Genomic DNA, 21490 nt, shown 5'->3' on the forward strand with positions numbered 1-21490 from the left:
CGCCACGGCTGAGGGAGCGCGCCCGCCGATTGGTCCGATTTGAAAACCTTTTGCCCGGGGAAAAAGGCGAGGAGGAGCGGTAGCACGCAGCCAGCCCACCACTCCCTGAGGTAGCCAATCCAGGTGAAGGGCGCCAGATTTAAATGCTACAGCTGGAGACCAGAACCGGAAGACAAAGAGGGTGGAGTCTGAGCCACCTCTGGAGCCTCTGGGAAATCTGTGAGGGCCTAGGATTTTTAAAGGAAAGGGGTCAACGCCACTGCCTCCCCTTCCAGGTCTGGTCCCTCTCTTCGCCTTTCTCCCTCCTCCCATCCTGCAAAGGGAAAGTGAAAAGGGGAAGAAATGGGATCCCCTCCCTCTGTTCCCCCCCCCAAATTCTGTCCCACACCAAAGGTAACTCCAATCTTATGGCCCTCCCTGCCACCGAAGCATGAGGATTTCAGTATTTATTCAACACGTTCTGTCTGGTCGCAGTTCTGTTCCCTTCTTGCTACAAGGAGCCTGCTGTACCAAAAGAAAAAGGACCTCTTGGAGGAGGTGCCTCCACCAACCCTCCCAAATCTACCCTAAGATGCCCATATAGGAGATGTACCTACAGGAACAACAATAAGAAAAAGACAACACTTTATTGTCACCACTGGGAGCACCTGGCCCCCCAGTCTGCTCTTACTAATCAGAATACTTAATTTATAGTCAAATATCAAGTGATTTTCGAGCCTGTGTCCCTATCCCCAGCAAGGGCTCTATCCCCAGGCCCAACACATTCCTCCAGAGTCCGAGTCGTGGATAACTGCATAAAAGTGGCAGTATCCCACTTCAGGAGGCTGCAAAGACGAGATGGGACGGAGAGGGAGAGTGGCAAGTTGAAGTGGCAAAGTCCAATCAACAGTCAGTAGAGGGCAAGACAGGCCCAGGGTGTCGATAATCACAGCGGAATGGAATCACTAAGTACAAAATCTGGGGGAGAATAAGAGGTGGGAGAGGCCTGGGCCAGGAGGCATTCCTGGTCAGGAAAGAGGTCGGCCTGAGTCAGGAACCCTGCAGACTGTGCGGTAAAGGGCAAGGACCGGGGGACTCAGACATCGTAGAAGAGCCGGACAAGCTGGTACCGAATGGAGAAGGTGACCGCACTGCCAAGGATCTGTGAGGAGAAACACACTAGGGTCAGAATCATGGAGAAAGGCAGACAGGGAGCTGTATGTAGAGCCCTTCCCCGACCACACCTGGAGCAGCAGCAGGAGCAGAGTCAGGTTTCTCTCATGCATGGGCCCGACGACCTTAAGGAGCAAGTTGATGAGGGTCATGTTGTTACACTCCGTGAAGGCACCATCCTCATGCTCGCTCTGGCGCACCGTCACTAGCTGGAGACTGTCTGCTACCTGGAGGGGCCAGAGGTGGAGAGAACTTCAACTCTGCTTCAGCAATGGGGATCTGCTTCGTGCTTCCAAACTCCCCTTGGATCTGATACAGGCCCAGGATCCCCGGTCCCTGAATTCCCGATGACGGCCTAGAGCCTTACCTCCTTGTTACCCTGTTACCTTTAGAATAAAGGTGCCCAAGAAAGAGAGGTTCTTGGTCTTGAACTTGGAATAGCTCATCTCCAGTTTGCCTGTCTTGGTATTGAGTCTGCAGGGGGAAGAGAGCTTTATGTGACGGGGCCACTATTCCAAGAACTCTCCTCACTGCGGTCAATTAATAGAAAGAGCACTGAACATGGCATCAAACAACCTAAGATCTATTTCTGGCTCTGCTTACTACTGTGTGATCAGAGCTGATTAGATTATGTAGGTGAATGTGCTCTGTAATTTCTAAGGGCTAACCACGTGGAAAGAGCCCTTCTTTGGGCCCACTCCCTTTGCACAGCAGATGTGTAAGGCTGGCTTTACGGATCCCAAGTGAAAAAGCTACGATGTCCCTTTCAAGCCCCAAAAGTGGCTACCTGGGAATACGGTGGCGAGGGCAGGGTATGATATGCAGGAGCTGAGGCAGTGAGTAGAGGAAGTTGAACACCTGGGGCATGAAGAAGAGTAGCATGGTCTTGCTGAAGTGTCCCAAGATGCCCACCACGGCAAAGGTCATGCCAGCAAAGTAACAGAAGGTATCTCCCACAAACACCCGTGACGGGTACCTGTGTGGGGGAGAGGATCTGAGCCAGTGGCAGGAGGCACTATCCATCTTTTCTCTCACGTTACACTTCCTGGGCCCTGGGCTAGCCCTGACTCTAGTTCTGGCCCAGAGGAGACTCTGGCTCTTCCAGCAACTGTCCAGGACCCAAGGCCCTGCATTCATCTCTTCCTGGGGGCTCCACAGCACTTGTCCCTAACTGCGACTGGGCTGAAAGCAATTGAAGAATATTACCAACTAGAGACCCAGAAAATACTCAACATAGGTGTGCGTAGGTTTAGCCTCTCCAGGAGTTGGGTCATGACCAGGACCATACTCATTCTATGATCACATAGTTATCCCCCTAGCCACAGGCCCACTTACCAGTTATGGTAGAGCAATCCCAAGGTGGTGAAAAAAAAGGGTATCATGAAGTAGAGGGAAAAGACATGATCATCCCGATAATCACCTTTGGAAGCAAGGGAAAAAGAAAGAAGGAAAAGTTGATAGGTGCTTCCCCTGCATACCTGGGTCCTATTTTTGTCTCTAAGTTCTGTCCCAAGCTGTACTCTCCACCTCTTCCAAGTCACATTCAAGAACTCACCACCCTTTTTGTGTCACCCAGGCAATTCCTAATATTCCACCTTATTCACGAAGCCTTCCTAAATGAGTTACTGTCTTCAATTTGGTTTAGATCAGTCAGACCTAGGTTTGAATACCAGATTTACGTCCTGTGTGACCTCAATCATGACACATTTAAATTCTCTAGCCCTCAGTTTCCTCAACTACAAAATACGGTTCACGAGAACCCCTGCCACATGTTACAAAGTTCAAATGAGATAATGCTCACTAAAGTGGTTAGTTTTAATAAACACTGATATCAGTGCTTATCAGCCAAAGACCACCAGAAACACACAAGCAGTCAAAGCTGGGTTTACTGACTTGTAACAAGGGAGACACTAGAGACCACACATTATAGGCAACCATGGGATGCCTTAGTAAGGGGCTATTAGGAGGATGTGTTATAGGATTCGTTTTAAGTAATTTTGGGGAGAAAGCAAGGAGGTGGAGTTTTGCCCTAGACTGGGTGCAGTCAGTCAAAGTAATTCTATGACTGAGCATCTTAGTTTTGTCTAAAAAGTAGGAGGAACTGAGTTATCAGAAGGAAGCAGCAATTGCTCACGTTAGCCAGAAGAGGGAGACCTTAGTCATTTTTGAGGGATGCACAAAATGCGGTTCTACCTGAGTTGGTTTTACTATCGTGGTCATAGAGTGACCCTGTCTGACTTGGAAGTTCTGTGAAATTGTTTACGTTCCATAGAAGACCATGGCCTACCTATTAGTGCCAATCCAGGTAAAAATGACAGGGCTGCTATTTTTCTTTCTTACATTTAACAAATCTTAATATATCGCTTTTTTTCCCCCCAAACTCCCCAAAGCCAGGTATCAGGCAACTTCCTTAACACTCAGACTTCTCTTCTCTCCCTCCTCCTAATCCCACCTACCTTCCAGCTCCACCAGATTGAAGACGATGATGGAAGCAGCAATGACTAGTGACTGGCCAGCCTCTAGGCCATTAATTCCTGCTAGGATATTGATAGCATTGGTACAGAACACTGCCAGCAGCCCCATGTAGACATAGTACAGGATCCCTGGGGGAAGAAGACGGTAAAAAGGGTGTACCATTGAAATGAGGACTTAAGGATATTCTGCTGAGAAAAGTGGTGGGGACAGAGGATCAGACGAAGGACCAACAGAAAGGATCTGAGAAGACATAGGGACAAGTCAGGGACACTTGGAGGAGAATCTGGAGCACCAGGAATGATGCTCTGCTAGATATCTCCCAGGGTAAGGGTGCCCTGAAGTAGGGGCCACAGGGGCAGCAGTGGCAGGGCTACTCACCCAAGTCCAGATGGAGGCCAAGAATCGGCCGGAAAGGCTTGGGCACCACAATGGTCGTGTTGCCAAAGTTGGTGAAATAGACCATGAGAAGAGGTAATGAGGCAGCTGTAGGCAGCAGCAGCTTATGGCGCCAGCGCAGATTCAGTACATCGTCCGCAAAGCCCAGGAAAATCATGCAGCAGATGGCAAGGAGCGCACCTATCAGGGCCACAAACTGGGGGAGGCTCGGGCAGGTCACAGCTCAAGCCTACGCCCACTTCACCTTTCAAAAATACCTGTCTTTTCCCTGGATCCTCAGCCCCTCCACCCAAACAACCCCAACTTTCTCAGGTAGCTCCCAGACCCCGGCCACAAGCAACCTCCCCCACTCACCCACTTACTTCATGGTGCGGGAAGGCTTTACACCGCTCCTCCATAAAGCAGTTCAGGAAAGGGAAAGGGATGAAGCAGAAGAGGATGATAAGGAAAACAGCACCGCTGATCACTCCCTGGGACTCTGGGCTGTGGCCCAGCAGCAAAGGGAGGGGGCGGAGGGAGAGGAAAGGGGGCGTGGTCACTCACTAGAGCAGGCACTACAGCCATCTAATGGGGAAAGGGGGGGTGGGGAAGGGCACCAGTGCTGGAGTCCCCGATGCACCTGAGGGTCCCCTCAACCACAACATCCCTTCCCAATGTTGGCCAGTGCTGCCCTTCATCTCCCAGAGCCCGGAGCTGTCTGCGGAGTTAGGGCTCCTTCTCCGCGGGGTCAGGCACCCCAGTTCCCGCCCTTGCCCTGCCGGCCCCTTCCTCTGCCCTTGCCTCCCGCCCGGGACCCGGGTGCCACCGCTCACATTTGCTGCCGGCCGGTTTTGTTGAGGTCCTGGCCACAGAGGTGCGCGGCGATGAAGTGGCCACGGAAGGCGGGGATGAGGGTGACCGTGGCCACAAATCCCAGCAGCGAGCCGATCAAATTCACCAGCAGCGGCATTGGCAACGCCGGGAAGGCCCACATGATGACCAGCCGGGGGCCCCGCTCGGCCACCTCCTCAGCTAATGGACAAGCTGGGCAGAAGCCCTGAGCCCCCAGCAGGGAGGAGGGGCCGCTCCCCACAGGCTGGGTCTTCCCCCAACAGCCCGAGCGAAGCCCAACAACTCCGACTTGAGCCGCCCTCAGGACTCCCGCGAGCCTCTATAGCGCAACCTCGGCGGTGCCCCCACGGCACTTGCATACCCACTGTTTCCTCCCGGATCTTGTTCGCAGAGCAACCAGCGTCGTGGAAGGCGGCGGCGGCCATTTTTAATACAGGCACGTAGCGCGGGGGACACAAATGTTCCTTTAAACTGCGTCCTTTATTTGAGAGTTTTCACCACGACGGTAGTGGCAAAACAATTAAAGACACACAAACAAAAGCGGATACTTTCCTAACGCCGTATTAAAGATGCAAAGCCCAAAGCGGAAAAACGCCTTGCCCGGTTCCAAGATGAACACCTCCTTGTCCCACGTGTCTGACGCCGCTTACTCTGGGTTCCACGTCAGTGTTAGGGCCGCGGGCCGCAGCAGGTCACGTTTAAAGGGCCAGGACCCCGCGTTTCCTCGGGGGAGCCTCTGGAGCCGGGAAGATGGCTCCTGGAGGCAACGGGGAGGGCAGGAGGGACGAGGATGAGGAGCCGCTCCCGCGGCGGGAAGAAAACCTGTTGCCAACGTAGTCGGAAGTCAAGATAAACGCAGCTTAGTTCCCGGGAACGCAGCTCCAGTTCGGAAGCTGCCGTAAATTCTAAAGCCTGGGCACTTGAGAAGTCCCTCCCACTCCTCCCACTCCATGTTTTTCTTGTCCTTGATTCAGGTACTTGGCCTTCATCATCCCACCGCCTTCTGCCCCCGCAGTAGCAGTAGTTGCCGGGCAACCCAGCGGGGCACTTCACCACTGAAGGGGCCGGGAGTGCCCTCCGGTCTTGGATTTAACGCGGGACTTGACTTTCCTTGGTCCTCCATTGTGCCAAGCTCCCAAACCGCTGGAAAGAGCTAAGGAAGCAGGAGACTCAGCCCCACACGTGGCTTCCTGTGGGCCTGAGAAACTCGCAGTCAGCCTTCTTCCTCTAGGTTATCGTGCCTTTGGCTTGGCACCTGTGTCCTTGCAAGTAACAGTTCACCAGCTTCATTCCCTTTCATTCACCAGCCGGCTCTCCGTGGAAAATGATTTACGTTCCACAGAGAGGAAACCACCACCAGGGACTACGGAGACAGCTCAAGTATCTCCTCACTTTGTCCACTCTCGAAAATGGCGTGCTCCAGGAGTCAGGGTCAGGTTGACTCTTTTTAGGCCAAAGATGGTCTCTCCTGTCTCTCAAAACCAGGTGTGAAATGTCCCTTCTACTTGGAGGCACCTCTAATTAGCAACAAAAACCGCCTATGTATGAAATATACTTAATATATATAAAGTAATCCCAGTAACATACTTGATAGTATTCCACCAGATTTTCAGTACTTACTATCCCACTGGTATTGTTTTTCTGTGGCGGGCGGGGGGGGGGGGGTGCGCGCACGCATGCGTACATGCATTTGTGCCTCTTAGACTGGAAACTCTCTAGAGGCAAGTGTTTTCTACTCCACAGGGTATGCCCACGGGGCTGCCACAGAGATATCTGTATACAAGGTATCATCCCACACAGTAAGTCTGGGTCTTAAAGAGGGACAAATGGCAATAGGAGCACATGGAAAGAGCAATTAGTTGTGATCAGGGGAGGTGAGTAGCATCTCCAAAGATTTCAGTAGGTGGCAAGAGTGGAAGGGCCTCCCAAGTAGGGGAAGTGAGACTCCAGGAGCAGGTGGAAAGGAGGAGCTTGTGGGAGCCTCAGAGGAGGCAACATTCAATTATCTTGTTGATCAGGAGCAGGCTGAGACTCCCTGGAGGTTGGAGGGACAGTGTATCTATTTCCTTCTTTATTTTCCTTCCCAACCTGTCATTGGGAACCTCTGACTCTTCTCCAGAGATCATTAGCCACCCCCCACCCCCCAATACAACCCCCACTGGAACAGGGTTGGGAGGGGACTTGTTCAAAGACAAGACACTAGGGATTCCTCATCCAATATACACGTTACCATCAGAACATGATTACTGGGGTACTGGCATTACAATATTTTTGTTCCCATGATGGTAAATGCCCAGGTGATGATCAGACTAATTAGGAGAAACAAACACAGGACTTGGCCACACTTGAAATTTTGTGCTTTTCCTGGTAAAAATTCAAAGCATTTGCCTGAGTGCTGAAGCTGGTCCTAGAACTCACAGATCAGGCGAGTTGTCAGTGGTTTCTTGGGCTGAGTAGACAACATCTGAGATGCGTGTCTCCTACTAGGAGGCCCTGAGTGCCTCCCAGTGAGCAAAGCCGATCTATTGTTAAGTTGGATTGCCTGTCAAAACCTGTCCTCAAAATGTTTTACAGTGCCTAAGAAGTCCATGAGACAGCTTTGGATAGTCTGGGGCAATGACACTTGCAGGACCCTATCTGTGTCTCTTTCCAGGCAGTTGAGTTACTTTTTCTTTTTCTTCCTGCCTCTCCCCTATCAGTGTATCAAAAGTTATGGGGTGCCTGAGTGGCTCAGTCGGTTAAGCGTCTGCCTTCAGCTCAGGTCATGATCCCAGGGCCCTGGGATCGAGCCCCGCATCGGGCTTACTGCTCAGCGGAGAGCCTGCTTCTCCCTCTCCCTCTGCCTGCCACTCTGACTATCTGTGCTCTCTATCTCTCTGTCAAATAAATAAATGAAATCTTAAAAAAAAAAAAGTTGTTAGCTGAGGGGTACATGGGTGGCTCAGTCGTTAAGAGTCTGCCTTTGGCTGGGGTCATGGTCCCGGGGTCCTGGGATCAAGCCCCACATCAAGCTCCCTGCTCAGCGGGGGGGCCTGCTTCCCCCCTCCCCCACTTGTGTTCCCTCTCTCTCTGTCAAATAAATAAAATCTTTTTTTTTTTTTAAAGATTCTATTTATTTATTTGAGAGAGAGGGAGAGAGAGCACAAGCAGGGGAAGGGACAGAGGGAGAGGGAGAAGCAAGGCCCGCCTGCCGCGAGGCTCCATTCCAGGACCCTGGGATCATGATCTGAATCAAAGGCAGATGCTTCACTGACTGAGCCACCCAGGTGCCCCAAATAAATAAGTAAAATCTTAAAAAAAAAAAAAAGTTGTTAGCTGAAAGCATGCCCCAAGATCTCCCATTCCATTGAGATAACATGAGCTTTCAAAAGATGCAAACAATATAGAAATTCTTGGTGTTGGCATGCATAATGGAATATCTTGTTAGACTTCTTGAAATTACAAGAATTTACTAATCCCTACTATGTGTGTGGGAAATTCTTAAGTACTGTGGGGACAACGTGATATAAATGCACTTTTCCCCCTCAGAGAGTCTGCTTTAGCATATTAAAGCACCTTGGTTGAATATGAGGAAAGACAGATGAGTGTGACAGGGTCCCCACTCTTTTATTAAAATATTTTATTTATTTATTTTATTCTGGGGGGAGGGGCAGAGGGAGAGAGAGAGAATCCCAAGCAGACTCCACGCTGAGCATAGAGCCTGACAGGGGGTTCAATCCCCCAACCCTGAGATCATTACGTGAGCCAAAACCAAGCCTTAGACTGAGCCACCCAGGCGCCCCCGAGAGGGTCCCCACTCTTTTTTAAAGATTTTATATATTTTTTTAAAAGATTTTATTTATTTATTTAAGAGAGAGAGCACACGTGAGCACAAGCAGGGGGAGCGGCAGGCAGAGGGAGAGGGAGAAGCAGGCTCCCCACTGAGCAGGGAGCCCAATGTGGGCTAGATCCCAGGGTCTTGGGACCATGACCTGAGCCAAAGGCAGACACCCAACGAACTGAGCCACCCAGGTGCCCGAGAGAGAGAGAGAGAGAGAGAGAGAGAGAGAGCACGCGCAGAGTGTGGAGAAGGGGGAAGGGGCAGGGAGGGCGCCCGCTGAGTAGGGAGCCCAACATGGGGCTTGATCCTAGGACCCCAAGATCATGACCTGAGCGGAAGTCAGACGTTTAACTGACCGAGCCACCCAGGCGCCCTGATAGGGTTCCCACTCTTAAGCAGCTTCCTGGTGAGTGGGAAAAGCAAACATAAACAACCAGCTAGACTGTAAGACAGAATGACATAAGTGCTAGAGATCTAAGGAACAAGTGGAAGGAAGAGTAGTAGGACTAACATGGGAGACTCGTGTGAGACTAAACTGTGAAGCTCAAACTCATAACCCTGAGATCAAGAGTTGTATGCTCTTCCGACTGAGCCAGCCAGGCGGCCCTAGAATGTGGGTTTTTAATCATAAGGGGAGGAAAAGACATGCAATGAAGGGATGAAAGAACTCAGGGCCAGACCCCAGGAGGAAACTGTCATTGGGCAAAGCGGCTGGAGCTACAGAAGCAGATTATGTAAGAAGTTGCCTGGGTGCAAAGTTACACTATGCAGACTCTCCTCCCCAGGAACCCTTCTTCAGGAACCCTCCAACCTCCCAGGGATCTCAGCTCTCTGAGTTCTCGGATTTATTTCCTCAACTCCTCCACTAAGCACTCGGTCCTGGGCAGCCAGACACTGCTTCACAGTTCAGTCTCACACGAGTCTCCCATGTTAGTCCTACTACTCTTCCTTCCACTTGTTCCTTAGATCTCTAGCACTTATGTCATTCTGTCTTACAGTCTAGCTGGTTGTTTATGTTTGCTTTTCCCACTCACCAGGAAGCTGCTTAAGAGTGGGAACCCTATCAGGGCGCCTGGGTGGCTCGGTCAGTTAAACGTCTGACTTCCGCTCAGGTCATGATCTTGGGGTCCTAGGATCAAGCCCCATGTTGGGCTCCCTACTCAGCGGGCTCCCTCCCTGTCCCCCTCCCCCTTCTCCACCCCCTGCTCATGCTCGTTGAGCGTACAGATTACTAAAAAAAAAAAAAATTAATTAACTAAAAAAAAATGCTAGGAATCTTCCATGATTTTTGGCGTCCAGTGATGATGCTTGGGCAGGGCTATAGCAAGGCTAGTCCATCACCAACCATCTCCTCATCATTCCTTACAGTGAATTCTTAGCATCCCAGGCTACCCCACCGCCTCCTCTGGTTCAGGCACTCTGTTGCTGACCTGCCAGATCCTGCCTAGCTCTGCAGCCCCACACTTTAGAAGACATTGTTTATTCCCAGGTACTCATTCCTTGGACTACTGACTGGATTGGGAGAGAGATTAATACCTTCCCTGTTACCTATCTGGGTGCTGAACACTTTCCATATGTAGCTGGAGAAGAAGGGTCTCTTGGGGAATGGGGGTTCCTTTGAATCCTGATGCAAGAGTTCCCTCCGCCTCCGTTCAGAAGAAAATGACAAGCCCCTGTCCTATAGAGATGGAATCTACTCCCTCAAATCTAGGAAAAGGGATGGATCCTGAGGCCAGAGTGTACCTATAGCATCATTTTGTGTGTGCTTGTTGGGATATCACATATTTGGATGGCATCACATAATTTGGCTGAATCTATTGATAGCCCACTGCTACACTGCCAGCTCCCTTCTCATTACCGCCTCTTCTACACGTGCTCCATAGGCAGGAGCTGTTACTATGGAAATACATTATTTTTAAAAACAGAAGCAGCCCCAGGCTTGGGAAATATCTCCAGAACAAACCCACAGGAGCAAGAAGGTTAATAGGGTGTTCCTGAATCCTAGCTCCTAGTGGAAGGGGGATGGTGGTGGTGGACGGGGCTTAATATTCCATGTTCTATTCTCAGACTATACCAGGTTCAGGTTCTTTCTGGTCGGTGTCTCCTGGACCTCTGTCAGGCACTTCTGTCTAGGAGGGATGCTCTGCACCTACTCACCCAGGGCCTAGCTTAGGCCAAGAAATGGGAACCAAAGAAGGTGCTGAGCCTGGAGGTGTTGGGAGAAGGGGGCGACGCTATCCACGGGGTTCGGGTCCTTCTTAACCCCACATGCGTCCAAACTATAGAAATCTAAGCTGCGCAGGGGAAATCAGAGGCGGTATTTCAAGTGATTGAAGTTACTCTTGCTGTGAGCTCAGGGGAAGGGGTGTATCCCATTTTCAGTTTGGGGCGGGGTGGTCAAAGATCCCGCCTATTTTCAACCCCGGAACCTCCTCCCCTCTGCGTCGTCCTCCCGCCCTGCTCTAAGCTCCTCGAGCCCCCGGCTCGCCAAGCTCCGCCCAGCGCGGGTGCGGCTCCTTTAAGGGCGGGTGGGGGCGGGGCGCCGGCCGTGTTGTCAGTGTCAGCTTTGCGCACGCAGCCCTTCCGGAGCCGGTGCCGGTCCGCGAGCCCCCACGTCTCTGCAGACGAGTCCCCGCCCGGGTCCGGCAGGGCCCGCGCCGTGGGAGGAGTCGGGCGCTGGCCGGAGACTAACCCAGGTCAGACTGCCGGACTAACCAAGGAGGGAACCAGACCGCGCAGAGAGGGACCCCGGCGTCGCGACCCCCGAGGACTCCTCTCATCGATCTGTGGCACCCGCTAGTTCCGGACACCCAGCCCCGCAGAGCCCCCAAGCCCGCGCGCCCAGCCCCGGGGGAGCCCGCCCCCGCCCCGCGGCCCGCCCGGGCCATGCTCCCCCGGGGCAGCGGCTGAGCCCGAGCCGGGGCCCGGACCGGAGCCCGCGCGGAGCATGGATCCGGGCTGGGGGCAGCAGGACGTGGGCTGGGCGGCCCTGCTGATCCTCTTCGCCGCCTCGCTGCTCACGGTGTTTGGCTGGCTGCTACAGTATGCCCGGGGCTTGTGGCAGGCGCGGGCCCGCGGGGGCCGGGGGCCAGGACCCGCCTTAGCTGCCGAGCCCGCGGGCTCCCCGCGGGAGCTGGGCGTGTGGCGCTCGCTGCTGCGGCTGCGGCCGACTCGGGCCGGTGCCCCCGAGGAGCCAGGCGTCCGGGGCCTCCTGGCGTCGCTCTTCGCCTTCAAGTCTTTCCGAGAGAACTGGCAACGGGCTTGGGTGCGAGCGCTGAACGAGCAGGCCTGCAGGGACGGGGTGAGTTGGACAGAAGCACCTAAGTGGTCCCCTCACTCAACCTTTCCTTATGCCTGGAGGGCCGGGTGGGGGTGGGGATCAACTGGAGAACCCTATAGCTATGGCTTCTCTTCTCCTCCGGGATTAGAGAAAAGGGTGCAGGTGGGGCTGGAGGTTGTAGAAATCTAGCTGTGTCCCAAATTCTCTATTCTGTGGTGGAGGTATTCTCTGGCTCCAAACCCAAGCACAAGTTGCTGTTCTCATAGCAACGCTAATCCCTGGGCCTGAGGGCACTTCCGTGTGGCCTGGGTGCTGGTTGTGTTGGAGGAACGGGGATAGAAGGGAAACAGGTGCACCTGCAGAAGGAATTTGCCTGGTCCTCATGCCACCACACCCAGTTAACATTTCATGCCCCATATACCTGGTTTGACCAGGCAGATAGATCCCCAAGGAGCCTGAATTACCACCACCACCCCCAAGCCCTTAGTAATTTCACTGATACAGACTGACACATCCTTCTTTTTGCTGACCTGCAGCATATATATTGTGGAAAAGTTGTTAAGGTGGAGAGCAGATTAATAGTCCATGCCCTTCTCAGTAGGTGAGCCTGGAGCTGCCCCTTGAGGGTCAGTCACAAACCAGCCCAGCCTACTTCCTCCCATTGCACCATGGGCATCTGGTCTCCCAGGAAGTAGGGCAGGAAGCGTGGTCATAAGACTGAGGTGGGGTGGGAGGTAGAGGCCTCCTTGTCATGGGGCCCTCTACCATCCTGGCCCAGTGATCTCTCTTCGCCCTCACTGCCTATCAGCCCCCTGCCCAGAGGGTTCTCCAGCTCTAGCTCCCACTAGGACTTTATTAGCTCCCCAGATGCCTGGAAGCAGAAGTGGCCCCACAAGAAGTTGCTCAGTCTCCTCTGTCCAGCTAGCCAGCAGAAAGCCAGATGGCATCTGTTAGTCTACACCTTGAACTCATCCCTCCACCCAGTTCTTCCTGTACCTTGTCCCTAGGTCAGGAGCAACTCCTTGGGACAGCTGACTCAGCTGGACATTGGCCTCCCTTGCAAGGGGTGGGGAGAGTCGGGTTCCAAGCATCCATCTCCCCATCTCCCTGGGCCTGGCCTTCAAATAAGCCAATGACAGGAGCAGAGAAGTTGGTATTCCCTGGTTTGCCAGGCACACGAGCCCTGTGAATTTATTTCCTCCCATCCCAAGACCCAAGGAAGGGCTGCCAGCTCAATTTGTGCCCCCTCCCCAATTCTTCTTCCCATCCTGCTCTCTGGATGGGGCTTCAGTAGGCTGTTTTCACTGCTGTGTAAGAATTAGGAAGCTCTTTCAAGACCTAAGCTAAGCAGCTTTCTGCTGCCTAATACCACCCTGCTATCTGCCTTGAGGAATTAGCGAGGCCCCTGGACCCTTGAACCCTCTGAGCTTGCTTTTCTTCCCAGTCCCTCTGGGAAGGTTCCCCAAGGCCATGCTGAGCTAGTCTTCAACCCCAACAATATGAATAGGGTCATACCCTTGATTCTCCGCATCCTATTTATCTGGAAGAAGCCTTAGCCTCATTTCTTCAGCTCTTGTCTTGAATAAGTGGCCCTGCTGCTTTTACCCTTAGCTCAGCCATGTCGCTCTCTCCCCAGTTATATGTATGTACCAAGCAACACCTTTATGATCTTTTTTCTATGCACTCCTTTCTTTGGGGGTAGGTTGGGGGATGAAGAGGAAGGTGAGGGGAGAAGAGGGAGGCTCCTGGTAATTCCAGGAGAAATCTAGGGTCTTCCGCTCAAGGTGATCTGATCTTTGAGGTGATCTAGCAACTGCAGGCCCCAGAGGGGTGTGGTTCTAGGGGAACACTTCCTGTCCTAAAGCCCTGAGCCAAGGAGGGGCCAGAGGCCAGCCCGCAGCTGAGGCCTCCGCAGTGCCAGGGCCCAGCCAGCAACTGAGCAGGCCAGCCCTGCGGGGGGCAGCTCCAGAGACCTGATCCTGTGTCCACATTACTCCCTCAGAGTTCCATCCAAATCACCTTTGAGGAGGTGCCCCAAGTCCCACCCAGAGCCAGCATTAGTCATGTGACCTGCATAGACCAATCGGAGCGCACCATGGTAAGGGTTTGATGGGCACTGCCTTCTACGGGGCCTGAGGCGGGCTGATCCCAAGAGTTCCTTTTAGTCTGAGGGCTCTTGACCTGGAGTCTCTGAATGCCTTCAGGGTCCAAGGACTGGCTTCGGGAGGTCTGAGGGTCGCATTCAAGTTACATGCGAAATGTAGCACATGTGTGTATATCTCCATTTTTCTGGAAAGAGGAGTCTTTGGCTTTTACTTAATTCTTCTATGGGCTTGTGACCCCAAAGAAGTGAAGTCTCAAGGAAAAGAGAGTGGGGAGGGGTCTTTATACGGCAGAGCGAAGCAGGGTTGAGCCCCCGTCCTCCGCGCCTGACCCTCCTTGCCTCCGTGCCTCGCCGGTCTCAGGTGCTGCGTTGCCAGCTCTCTGCTGAGGAGGTGATGTTCCCAGTCTCTGTGACCCAGCAGTCCCCCGCTGCCGTCTCCATGGAGACCTACTACGTCACTCTTACACTGCCACCAACACAGGTGGAGGGGGATGTGGGAAACCGAGGTGGGCAGGGGGCGGTTCAAGGCCTCAGCCTTGCAGCTGGGTTCCTCTCTGGGACAGAACTGGGGAAGGGAGGGTCCTGGGGAATAGGGAGTCGTTGGAGGCATGAGGCAAGTCCCCCTAGCCCCTTTGTCCATCCCCCGCAGTTGGAAGTCAGCCTGGAGGAAATCCCTGACGAGGGCCTGCTCGTGTCCTGGGCCTTTACTGATCGCCCAGACCTCAGCCTGACGGTGCTTCCCAAGCTGCAGGCCAGGGAGGTAAGGGGGCAGGGCGGGGAGGAAGAGGCAGAGCAGGGAGGCAATGCAGAGCTGGGGGCCCCACCTCTTCGTTCTCCTCTGCTGTGCAGAGAGGCGAGGAGCAAGTGGAGCTCTCCACCATTGAAGAATTGATTGAGGACACCATTGTCAGCACCCAGCCGGCCATGATGGTCAACCTCAGGGCTTGCTCTGCGCCTGGAGGCCCGGTAAGTAGGCCCTCAAAGCAAACAGTTTGTAAGCGGAACGTCCCCAGTGGGCTAGGTTGGGATTCCTGTTCTTTTTACCTCCTTCTGCTCTTAGGTACCCAGTGAGAAGCCACCCATAGTGCCCCAGGCACAGCCAGCCATCTCCAGGCCTACCCGGTTATTCCTCCGGCAGCTTCGAGCGTCTCACCTGGGAAGTGAGTTGGAAGGTGAGAGCCAGAAGCAGCTGGGGGACTGCCGAGGCTATGGGTGCAGGCGCTCCCTGCCCTTCTGCCACGGGTGTGGCTTCATTATTCCTCAGTGGCTTCCCATCTTTGATCTGGGCATCGCCTAATTTCTGGTTCCCCCCAGGTACTGGGGGACTGTGCTGTGTAGCTGAGCTCGACAACCCGCTGCAACAGAAGTGGACCAAGCCCATGAGCGCTGGTCCCGAGGTGGAGTGGACTGAGGACCTGGCCCTGTAAGGAGTGACTCCTCCATCCCCACCCCTGCTCTCGTGGGCAGACTGAGGATCAAACCCTTCCAGCATAGCCCTGGCATGAATCAGCTCTACTCTGAGTAAACTCTTATGTGAGCCCTGATTGTATGCCAGGCCCTGGCCCAGGTCCTGAGGATACAAACATGACCAAGATACACCCCCACCCCTGAGTTGATTGCAGGCTCCAGGCAGAGACAGAGGTACATAAAGAAGATGGGATAAGGGCTCCAGTCAAGATTTACACAAGGTGCCGTGGGCATGCTTAGGTGGGGGAGATGAATTCCCATGGGGAAATAAAGATCAGAGTAGGCTTCATAGAGGAGGTGGTGTTTAAACCACCCCTTACAGCAAGAATAGGATTTCAACAGAGTGTGACAGAAAAGTGTTTTTGGCAGAGGAAACAGCTTGAGCAAAGGAAAAGGGGTGGTTTGACAGAGAGAGAGAGACAGGGAGGGCAAGACTGGGGAGGATCCGTGCCCAGCATCCCGAGCAAAGCCCTATCCCATTCTCTTGGGAAGAGAGAGTATTTGTTTGTTTGTTTAATTTTTTAAAGTCTTATTTATTTAAATAATCTCTACACCCAACGCGGGGCTCCAACTCACGACCCTGACGTCAGGAGTCACGTGCTCTTCCAGCTGGGCTGGCCAGGTGCCCCAGGAAGAGAGAGTATTTGGGGGGCAGGAGTTAATCTGATTGGAGCCCTCGTTCCATTTTATTTATGTACATCTCTCTTTGCCTCTGGCCTATGGTCAGTTCGAGGGTGGGTATGGTTTGCTAATCTTCCCCCTCCCTGCCCCACCTCCTCCTGGCCACAGGGATCTGGGCCCCCAGAGCCGGGAGCTGAGCCTCAAAGTACTGAGGAGCAACAACTGTGGAGACAGTGAGTATGGGGCAGGAAGGAGCACCTCTGGGTGGGTGCTAAGTGGGGCCTGGTCATGGGCCCAGCTCACAACTCTGTCCCTTTCCCCAGCTGAACTCTTGGGCCAGATCACACTGTCTGTGGGGCCCCATTCCAGACCTCTCTCCCGAAGACAGGTATGCCCACTCGCCCCTGGGCCAGGGAAAGCCCTGGGACCGGCGGCCACCATGGCAGTAGAGGTGAGAAGCTGAGCCTAGGGGGAAGATGGGAGGACACCGGGGAAGGGCAGTCTTTGAGGCCCGCCTCTTTGCTCTTCCTCCCCCTCGGCAGCTTCAGTATGAGGAGGGCTCCCCCCGGAACCTGGGCACTCCCACTCCCTCCACTCCACGCCCCAGCATCACACCCACCAAGAAGATCGAGTTAGACCGGACCATCATGCCTGATGGCACCATTGTGACCACAGTCACCACCGTCCAGTCCCGGCCCCGTGTAGAAGGGAAATTAGGTAAAGAGAAGGGAGCCCAGTCCGAGCCAGGGGCCCCTGGCTGCAGACCCGTGTGGGACAGGGAAGGGCAAGGGAAGCCCTAATTCTAGCTCCTCCTGTTTTCCAGCCACAACTTGCTCATCATCTCTGTCTCTCAGGCCTCCCCTTACATCCCTCCTCTTCCCCACTGTTCCTCTCCCGCTGCGATCCTGGGGATCCTGGGTCTTCCGGGCCCTCCTGCCGGACTCTCGCCCTTCCACCTCCCGCGTTCCCTGGTGACTTTTCACAGGTCTCCTGCCAGCCCTTTCCGCGGCCCCAACTGCCTACTTGTCCCTCCCTCTACCCTCAACCTTCTAGCACCTTTGGGATCCACCAACAAACCCAGTGGCCTCTGTGATACTTCTCTCACTCCTGGGGGCCCTCCATGACATTCCTCCCATCTCTGGGGGGTCCCACAGGGTTCCCCCTGACCCCAGGGGACCCTTGTGCCATCTCTGGGCACTCTCAGCATCTTCATGGCTTCTCCCCACACCCTGGGTGGGCCCCATGGCACTTCCCCGCACTCCCATTGGTGTCCTGTGGTGTCGTTTTGCCCCCCTGGCATCTTATTAATCACCTGTGTGATTGTCTCTTAGTCACCTCTGCCCTCTGAGTCAGCCAAAGCCTGCATCTCAGTAAAGACAATAGGGGGTGGGGGCCACTTTAAGGCATCTCCCAGCTCACTGACCCTCCCCCACCCACCAGACTCCCCCTCCCGCTCCCCGTCCAAGGTGGAGGTGACCGAGAAGACGACAACTGTGCTGAGTGAGAGCAGTGGCCCCAGCAGTGCTTCCCACAGCAGCAGCCGTGAGTGGGGGACCGGGAAGTGTGAGTGTCGGTGGGCACGGGGGCCCCAGAGTCAAAACAGCATTTTGCGTGGGACCCGGGAGCCAGGGAGGAGTCAGGTTATCTGTCGTCTGTACCCCCCAGCAGGGGAGAGCCACCTGTCCAACGGCTTGGACCCTGTAGCAGAGACAGCGATTCGGCAGCTCACTGAGCCCAGCGGGCGGGCAGCCAAAAAGACACCCACCAAGCGTAGCACTCTTATCATCTCTGGCGTTTCCAAGGTAACATGGCTCTGAGGAGAGGAGCTGGGATAGGGAGAAAGCCCTGATGGGTCACTCCTGCCCGTTAAAACGTGTTCCTCCTGCCAGGTGCCCATTGCTCAGGACGAGTTGGCACTGTCTCTGGGCTATGCGGCATCCCTGGACGCCTCAATGCAGGATGATGCAGGAACCAGTGGAGGTCCCTCCTCACCGCCCTCAGACCCACCAGCCATGTCCCCAGGACCCCTCGATGCCCTCTCCAGCCCCACCAGCGTCCAGGAAGCAGATGAGACAACACGTTCGGACATTTCTGAGAGACCATCTGTGGATGACGTCGAGTCAGAAACAGGGTCTACGGGTGCGCTGGAGACCCGCAGCCTCAAGGATCACAAAGGTGGGGAGATATTGGCAGCACCCCCTCCCCTTCTTTTATGCCCAGTATCAGGACCTGGGTCTTACTGGACACTTCAGGGAATGGGATTCTCAACCCGGTTTGCCTTCTCCTTCCTCCGCTGAGGGATCCCCAGAGCTCCCAGCCTGTTTCAGCCAAGACAAAGTGGAGAAGGGGAACTTACTGCCTAGGGTCCTGGCCTGGATCTGACAGACACCAGTGACAGGGAGGGATGCCAGAGTATTTCCCTTAACTTCCACTTTTCTTCCTTCCTAGGTCTAAGCATATATCTTCTTTCCTATTGTCTTTTTTTTTTTTTTTCTTTATCCCCCTTCCATCTGTGCTCTCTTCCTTATGAGTATAAGAAATCCTACCCTGGGTCAACTCTAGGAGTGTCCTTCTAGCAGCGACATGGCTGGCCCATGGATAGTCATGGTGCTTTTCTAACTTTTAAAGATGAGGGGCTTGCCCCCACACATCTTTATCTCTCTGCCAATGAGTCTATCAACCACAAATGTATTTAACTGTGACTTAAGCCTGCATCACTTCTTGGGATAATGAGATTCCTAAGTCCAAAGCCTGCTGTGTAAGCACTTTTCTCATTATGTTGGTTCTGAATTTACCTCCTTGAGGTTTTCTAGCTGCCCTGCTTCCGGCTCACATCCTGGAATTTGGTCAACGAGTCAGTGCCCACCCACCTTGTCCTTCCATGATTTTAGGTGCCCTTAGGAATCCCCTCTGCTCAGCCTTTGTCTTTCTGTAGTAAAGAGGCCCAGTTGTCAGTCTGGCCTCGCAGAGCAGCAACCCCGTGACGTTGCTGCTCAGCGGCGGTCAGGAGTGCACACAATCCCATGAGCACCGCCATTTTTTCCTCAGGAAAGATAAAAGGCATGTTTTTTCTCTACTTTCTTTCCTAAGGAAGCCTGGCTTTTAGACAAAGGAACTGGTTCTGTTCTGTATCTTCGACCCCTCCTCGCTTGGTCCTTTCTCTGCTCCCCACCTCACCCCATGCCTGCCGTGCCCCTCTCTCTGCCTCAGCCTCCCCTCTCCCCCCACAGTGAGTTTCCTGCGCAGTGGCACAAAGCTTATCTTCCGCCGGAGGCCTCGACAGAAGGAAGCTGGTCTGAGCCAATCACACGATGACCTCTCCAACACGGCGGCCACACCCAGTGTCCGAAAGAAGGCTGGCAGCTTTTCTCGCCGCCTTATCAAGCGCTTTTCCTTCAAATCCAAACCCAAGGCCAATGGCAATCCCAGCCCCCAGCTCTGAGGGCCCTTCCCACCTCCTGAGCTAGGAGAGGGCAGGAGTCCTCTCAGCCCACCCCCCACATCCTCTTCCATTCCCCTTCCTGGATTCCCAACAGCCTGGGCCAGAGAAGCCCTCTGGGTTCCAGGAAGCCCTGTCCACCCTGGGCTGTGGGGCCAGTTGGAAGGGTACTTGCAACGGGAAGCATGACAGAGGCGGGCACCCGTTGCTGAGGACACAGAAGAGGGAGTGGGTGGCTGGGAGTAAGAGGAGGGCTCTGTCCTGGCACGTGTGGGCATTTCTCAGAACCGGTTGCCTGCTGTTGACATTGGCCCCTCAGAGGAGCCCAGGGTGCTCAGCTCCTCAGCTGGTCCTTCCTCCCCTATTTATTCTCTTTTCTATTTATATGTGTGGTCCAGGACCCTCAGTGAACAGATGAGAGAGGGCATCTCTCCCAGGTGACCCTTCTTTCCTGTCCCAGGAGGGTAGGCAGTTAATTCCCTTTGGGACAGGACTCCCATGTCTCCCTCAGGTCCCCACTCCGACCAGCACCAGTGTCTGCCTCTGGGGACATTGGCAGCTCACAGAAAGCCCGGGCCGGTGCCCTGGATGGGGGGCAGGTACTCCCCACCTCCCTGCCTCCCCTCCTGCTCCTCATCCCTCCCTCCCCTTTATTACTGTTTTTGTACTTGATGCCTTCTCCGTGAGCAGTGGCTCTGTCAGAAGGAGGGAGCCAGGAGCTGGATGGAAGCCTTCCCCAGAGGAATGGCTTTCAGGGGCTTTATTAAAGACTGTGATGGTGATGGAGCACGAGCAGGGCTACACCTCTGTGTGTTGGGAGATGATGATGTCCATTGCTGTGTGATGGCTTGGAATTTAATTTATTAAATTAAAGTCAAATTGGAGTTTATAAACTGGACAACTGGTTATCCTTTGAAAGGTGAGTGAGCAGCAAGGCTGGGGCGTTGGTGGGGTGGGAGGATCAGAGACAGGGGCCCAGATAGTGAGATGGGGTAAACGACACACATATTGGGTCTGCTGAGAAGTCCCTGCAGGGAAGAAGGGACAAGTAGAGAGAGAATGGGAGAACGAGGCTTTGAAGGGTGAAGTCATAGCAAAACACGTCCATCAGAGAAAAAAGCCATCTTCATTCCCCTTTCTTGAATAGGCTGCTCCTTCCAGGATACAACAGAGTCCTAAGCATGGATCCTGGATCTAGATGGCCTAGATTTGAGTCTCAGCTCCTCTAATTACCTGTGTGACCTCGGGCAAGTTACGTTACCACAGAGTGCCTCAGTTTTTTCATCTGTAAAATGGGAACCGTGATAGTAGCTATGACTTGGTTGTGGCTGAGAAGTAAATGCATAAAGTGCTTCCAGTTCTGCTGGCATATGGTCAGTGCTGAATAAGTGCTAACTGTTGCCTCAGAATTCTGAGACAGATTGGGAGGGGGATGTTTTAAAAGGGTTTCAACATACTGAAAAGTCTTTCATTCCTAAATGTGGGCAAGTTTCAGGGAGTTATGGATACTAGCAAAATCTACACCCTGGTTCCTGTTCTGTGGGACCTGACCCAGGATTTGAACCAGGTAAGCTGCAGCAGGATGTCAGATAGCCCTGGACCAGGGACAGAAAGCCTGAGTGTGCCACAGACACACCAAGTGACCTTGGGACAGACCACTTCTCCTTTCTGGACCTCCACTTCCTCATCCCTAAAATGGAGAGTGGCCTAGATAATCATTCAGGTCACGTCCAGCCTCGCCATTCTGACTAACTTACATCACAGGGGGTTTAGGGCACATGCCTTTGGGTAGGCAGCATGGAACTGTCGATATTTTGCATGTCCTGTCCATACTAGTCACAGAATATAGGATTTTTATTTATATTTATTTATTTATTTGAGAGAGAGAGCACACCAGTAGGGTGA

At 53.7% G+C, this 21490-nt stretch overlaps 2 protein-coding genes across 4 annotated transcripts; one reads left to right on the forward strand and one right to left on the reverse strand.

Annotated features, from left to right (window-relative positions):
* Positions 1-382: 382 nt before the first annotated feature.
* DPAGT1 (dolichyl-phosphate N-acetylglucosaminephosphotransferase 1) lies at positions 383-5513 on the reverse strand. Of its 2 annotated transcripts, XM_032428145.1 has the most exons (9): positions 4836-5513; positions 4386-4506; positions 4006-4219; positions 3609-3755; positions 2488-2572; positions 1940-2128; positions 1539-1626; positions 1224-1379; positions 383-1141 (listed from the first exon to the last, which is right to left on the reverse strand). In XM_032428145.1, exons 1-9 carry the CDS (start codon positions 4994-4996, stop codon positions 1076-1078), a joined length of 1227 nt encoding a protein of 408 aa, XP_032284036.1. In that variant the 5' UTR covers positions 4997-5513; the 3' UTR covers positions 383-1075. The 2 variants fall into 2 exon arrangements, with proteins under 2 accessions (XP_032284036.1, XP_032284037.1); XM_032428146.1 differs by lacking the exon at positions 383-1141 and having other exon boundaries at positions 1304-1379; positions 1520-1626.
* Positions 5514-11212: 5699 nt separating this feature from the next.
* Positions 11213-20474, forward strand: C2CD2L (C2CD2 like). Of its 2 annotated transcripts, none has more exons than XM_032428094.1 (14): positions 11213-11975; positions 13957-14052; positions 14420-14539; positions 14708-14818; positions 14908-15024; positions 15119-15230; positions 15373-15481; positions 16315-16379; positions 16470-16597; positions 16689-16863; positions 17587-17688; positions 17812-17948; positions 18036-18321; positions 19377-20474. In XM_032428094.1, the coding sequence occupies exons 1-14, from the start codon at positions 11622-11624 to the stop codon at positions 19586-19588; spliced, it is 2124 nt and encodes a 707-aa protein (XP_032283985.1). In that variant the 5' UTR covers positions 11213-11621; the 3' UTR covers positions 19589-20474. The 2 variants fall into 2 exon arrangements, with proteins under 2 accessions (XP_032283985.1, XP_032283986.1); XM_032428095.1 differs by having other exon boundaries at positions 17815-17948.
* The last annotated feature ends 1016 nt before the right edge of the window (positions 20475-21490 follow it).

The sequence above is a fragment of the Phoca vitulina genome, unplaced genomic scaffold, assembly GCF_004348235.1.
Source record: "Phoca vitulina isolate PV1807 unplaced genomic scaffold, GSC_HSeal_1.0 scaffold38, whole genome shotgun sequence".
Taxonomy (NCBI): Eukaryota; Metazoa; Chordata; class Mammalia; order Carnivora; family Phocidae; genus Phoca; species Phoca vitulina.

What these genes read in the sequence shown, in the direction of transcription:
- DPAGT1 (XM_032428145.1), bottom strand. Translation starts at nt 4,996, where the DNA reads ATGTGGGCCTTCCCGGCGTTGCCAATGCCGCTGCTGGTGAATTTGATC. An exon ending in GGATTGCTCTACCATAACTG is followed by an intron (nt 2,129 to 2,487) that starts GTAAGTGGGCCT and finishes TCCCCCACACAG; the next exon opens with GTACCCGTCACGGGTGTTTG. An exon ending in CCTCGCCACCGTATTCCCAG is followed by an intron (nt 1,627 to 1,939) that starts GTAGCCACTTTT and finishes TTCCCCCTGCAG; the next exon opens with ACTCAATACCAAGACAGGCA.
- C2CD2L (XM_032428094.1), top strand. Translation starts at nt 11,622, where the DNA reads ATGGATCCGGGCTGGGGGCAGCAGGACGTGGGCTGGGCGGCCCTGCTG. An exon ending in ACCAATCGGAGCGCACCATG is followed by an intron (nt 14,053 to 14,419) that starts GTAAGGGTTTGA and finishes CGCCGGTCTCAG; the next exon opens with GTGCTGCGTTGCCAGCTCTC. An exon ending in CCTGGGAAGTGAGTTGGAAG is followed by an intron (nt 15,231 to 15,372) that starts GTGAGAGCCAGA and finishes GGTTCCCCCCAG; the next exon opens with GTACTGGGGGACTGTGCTGT.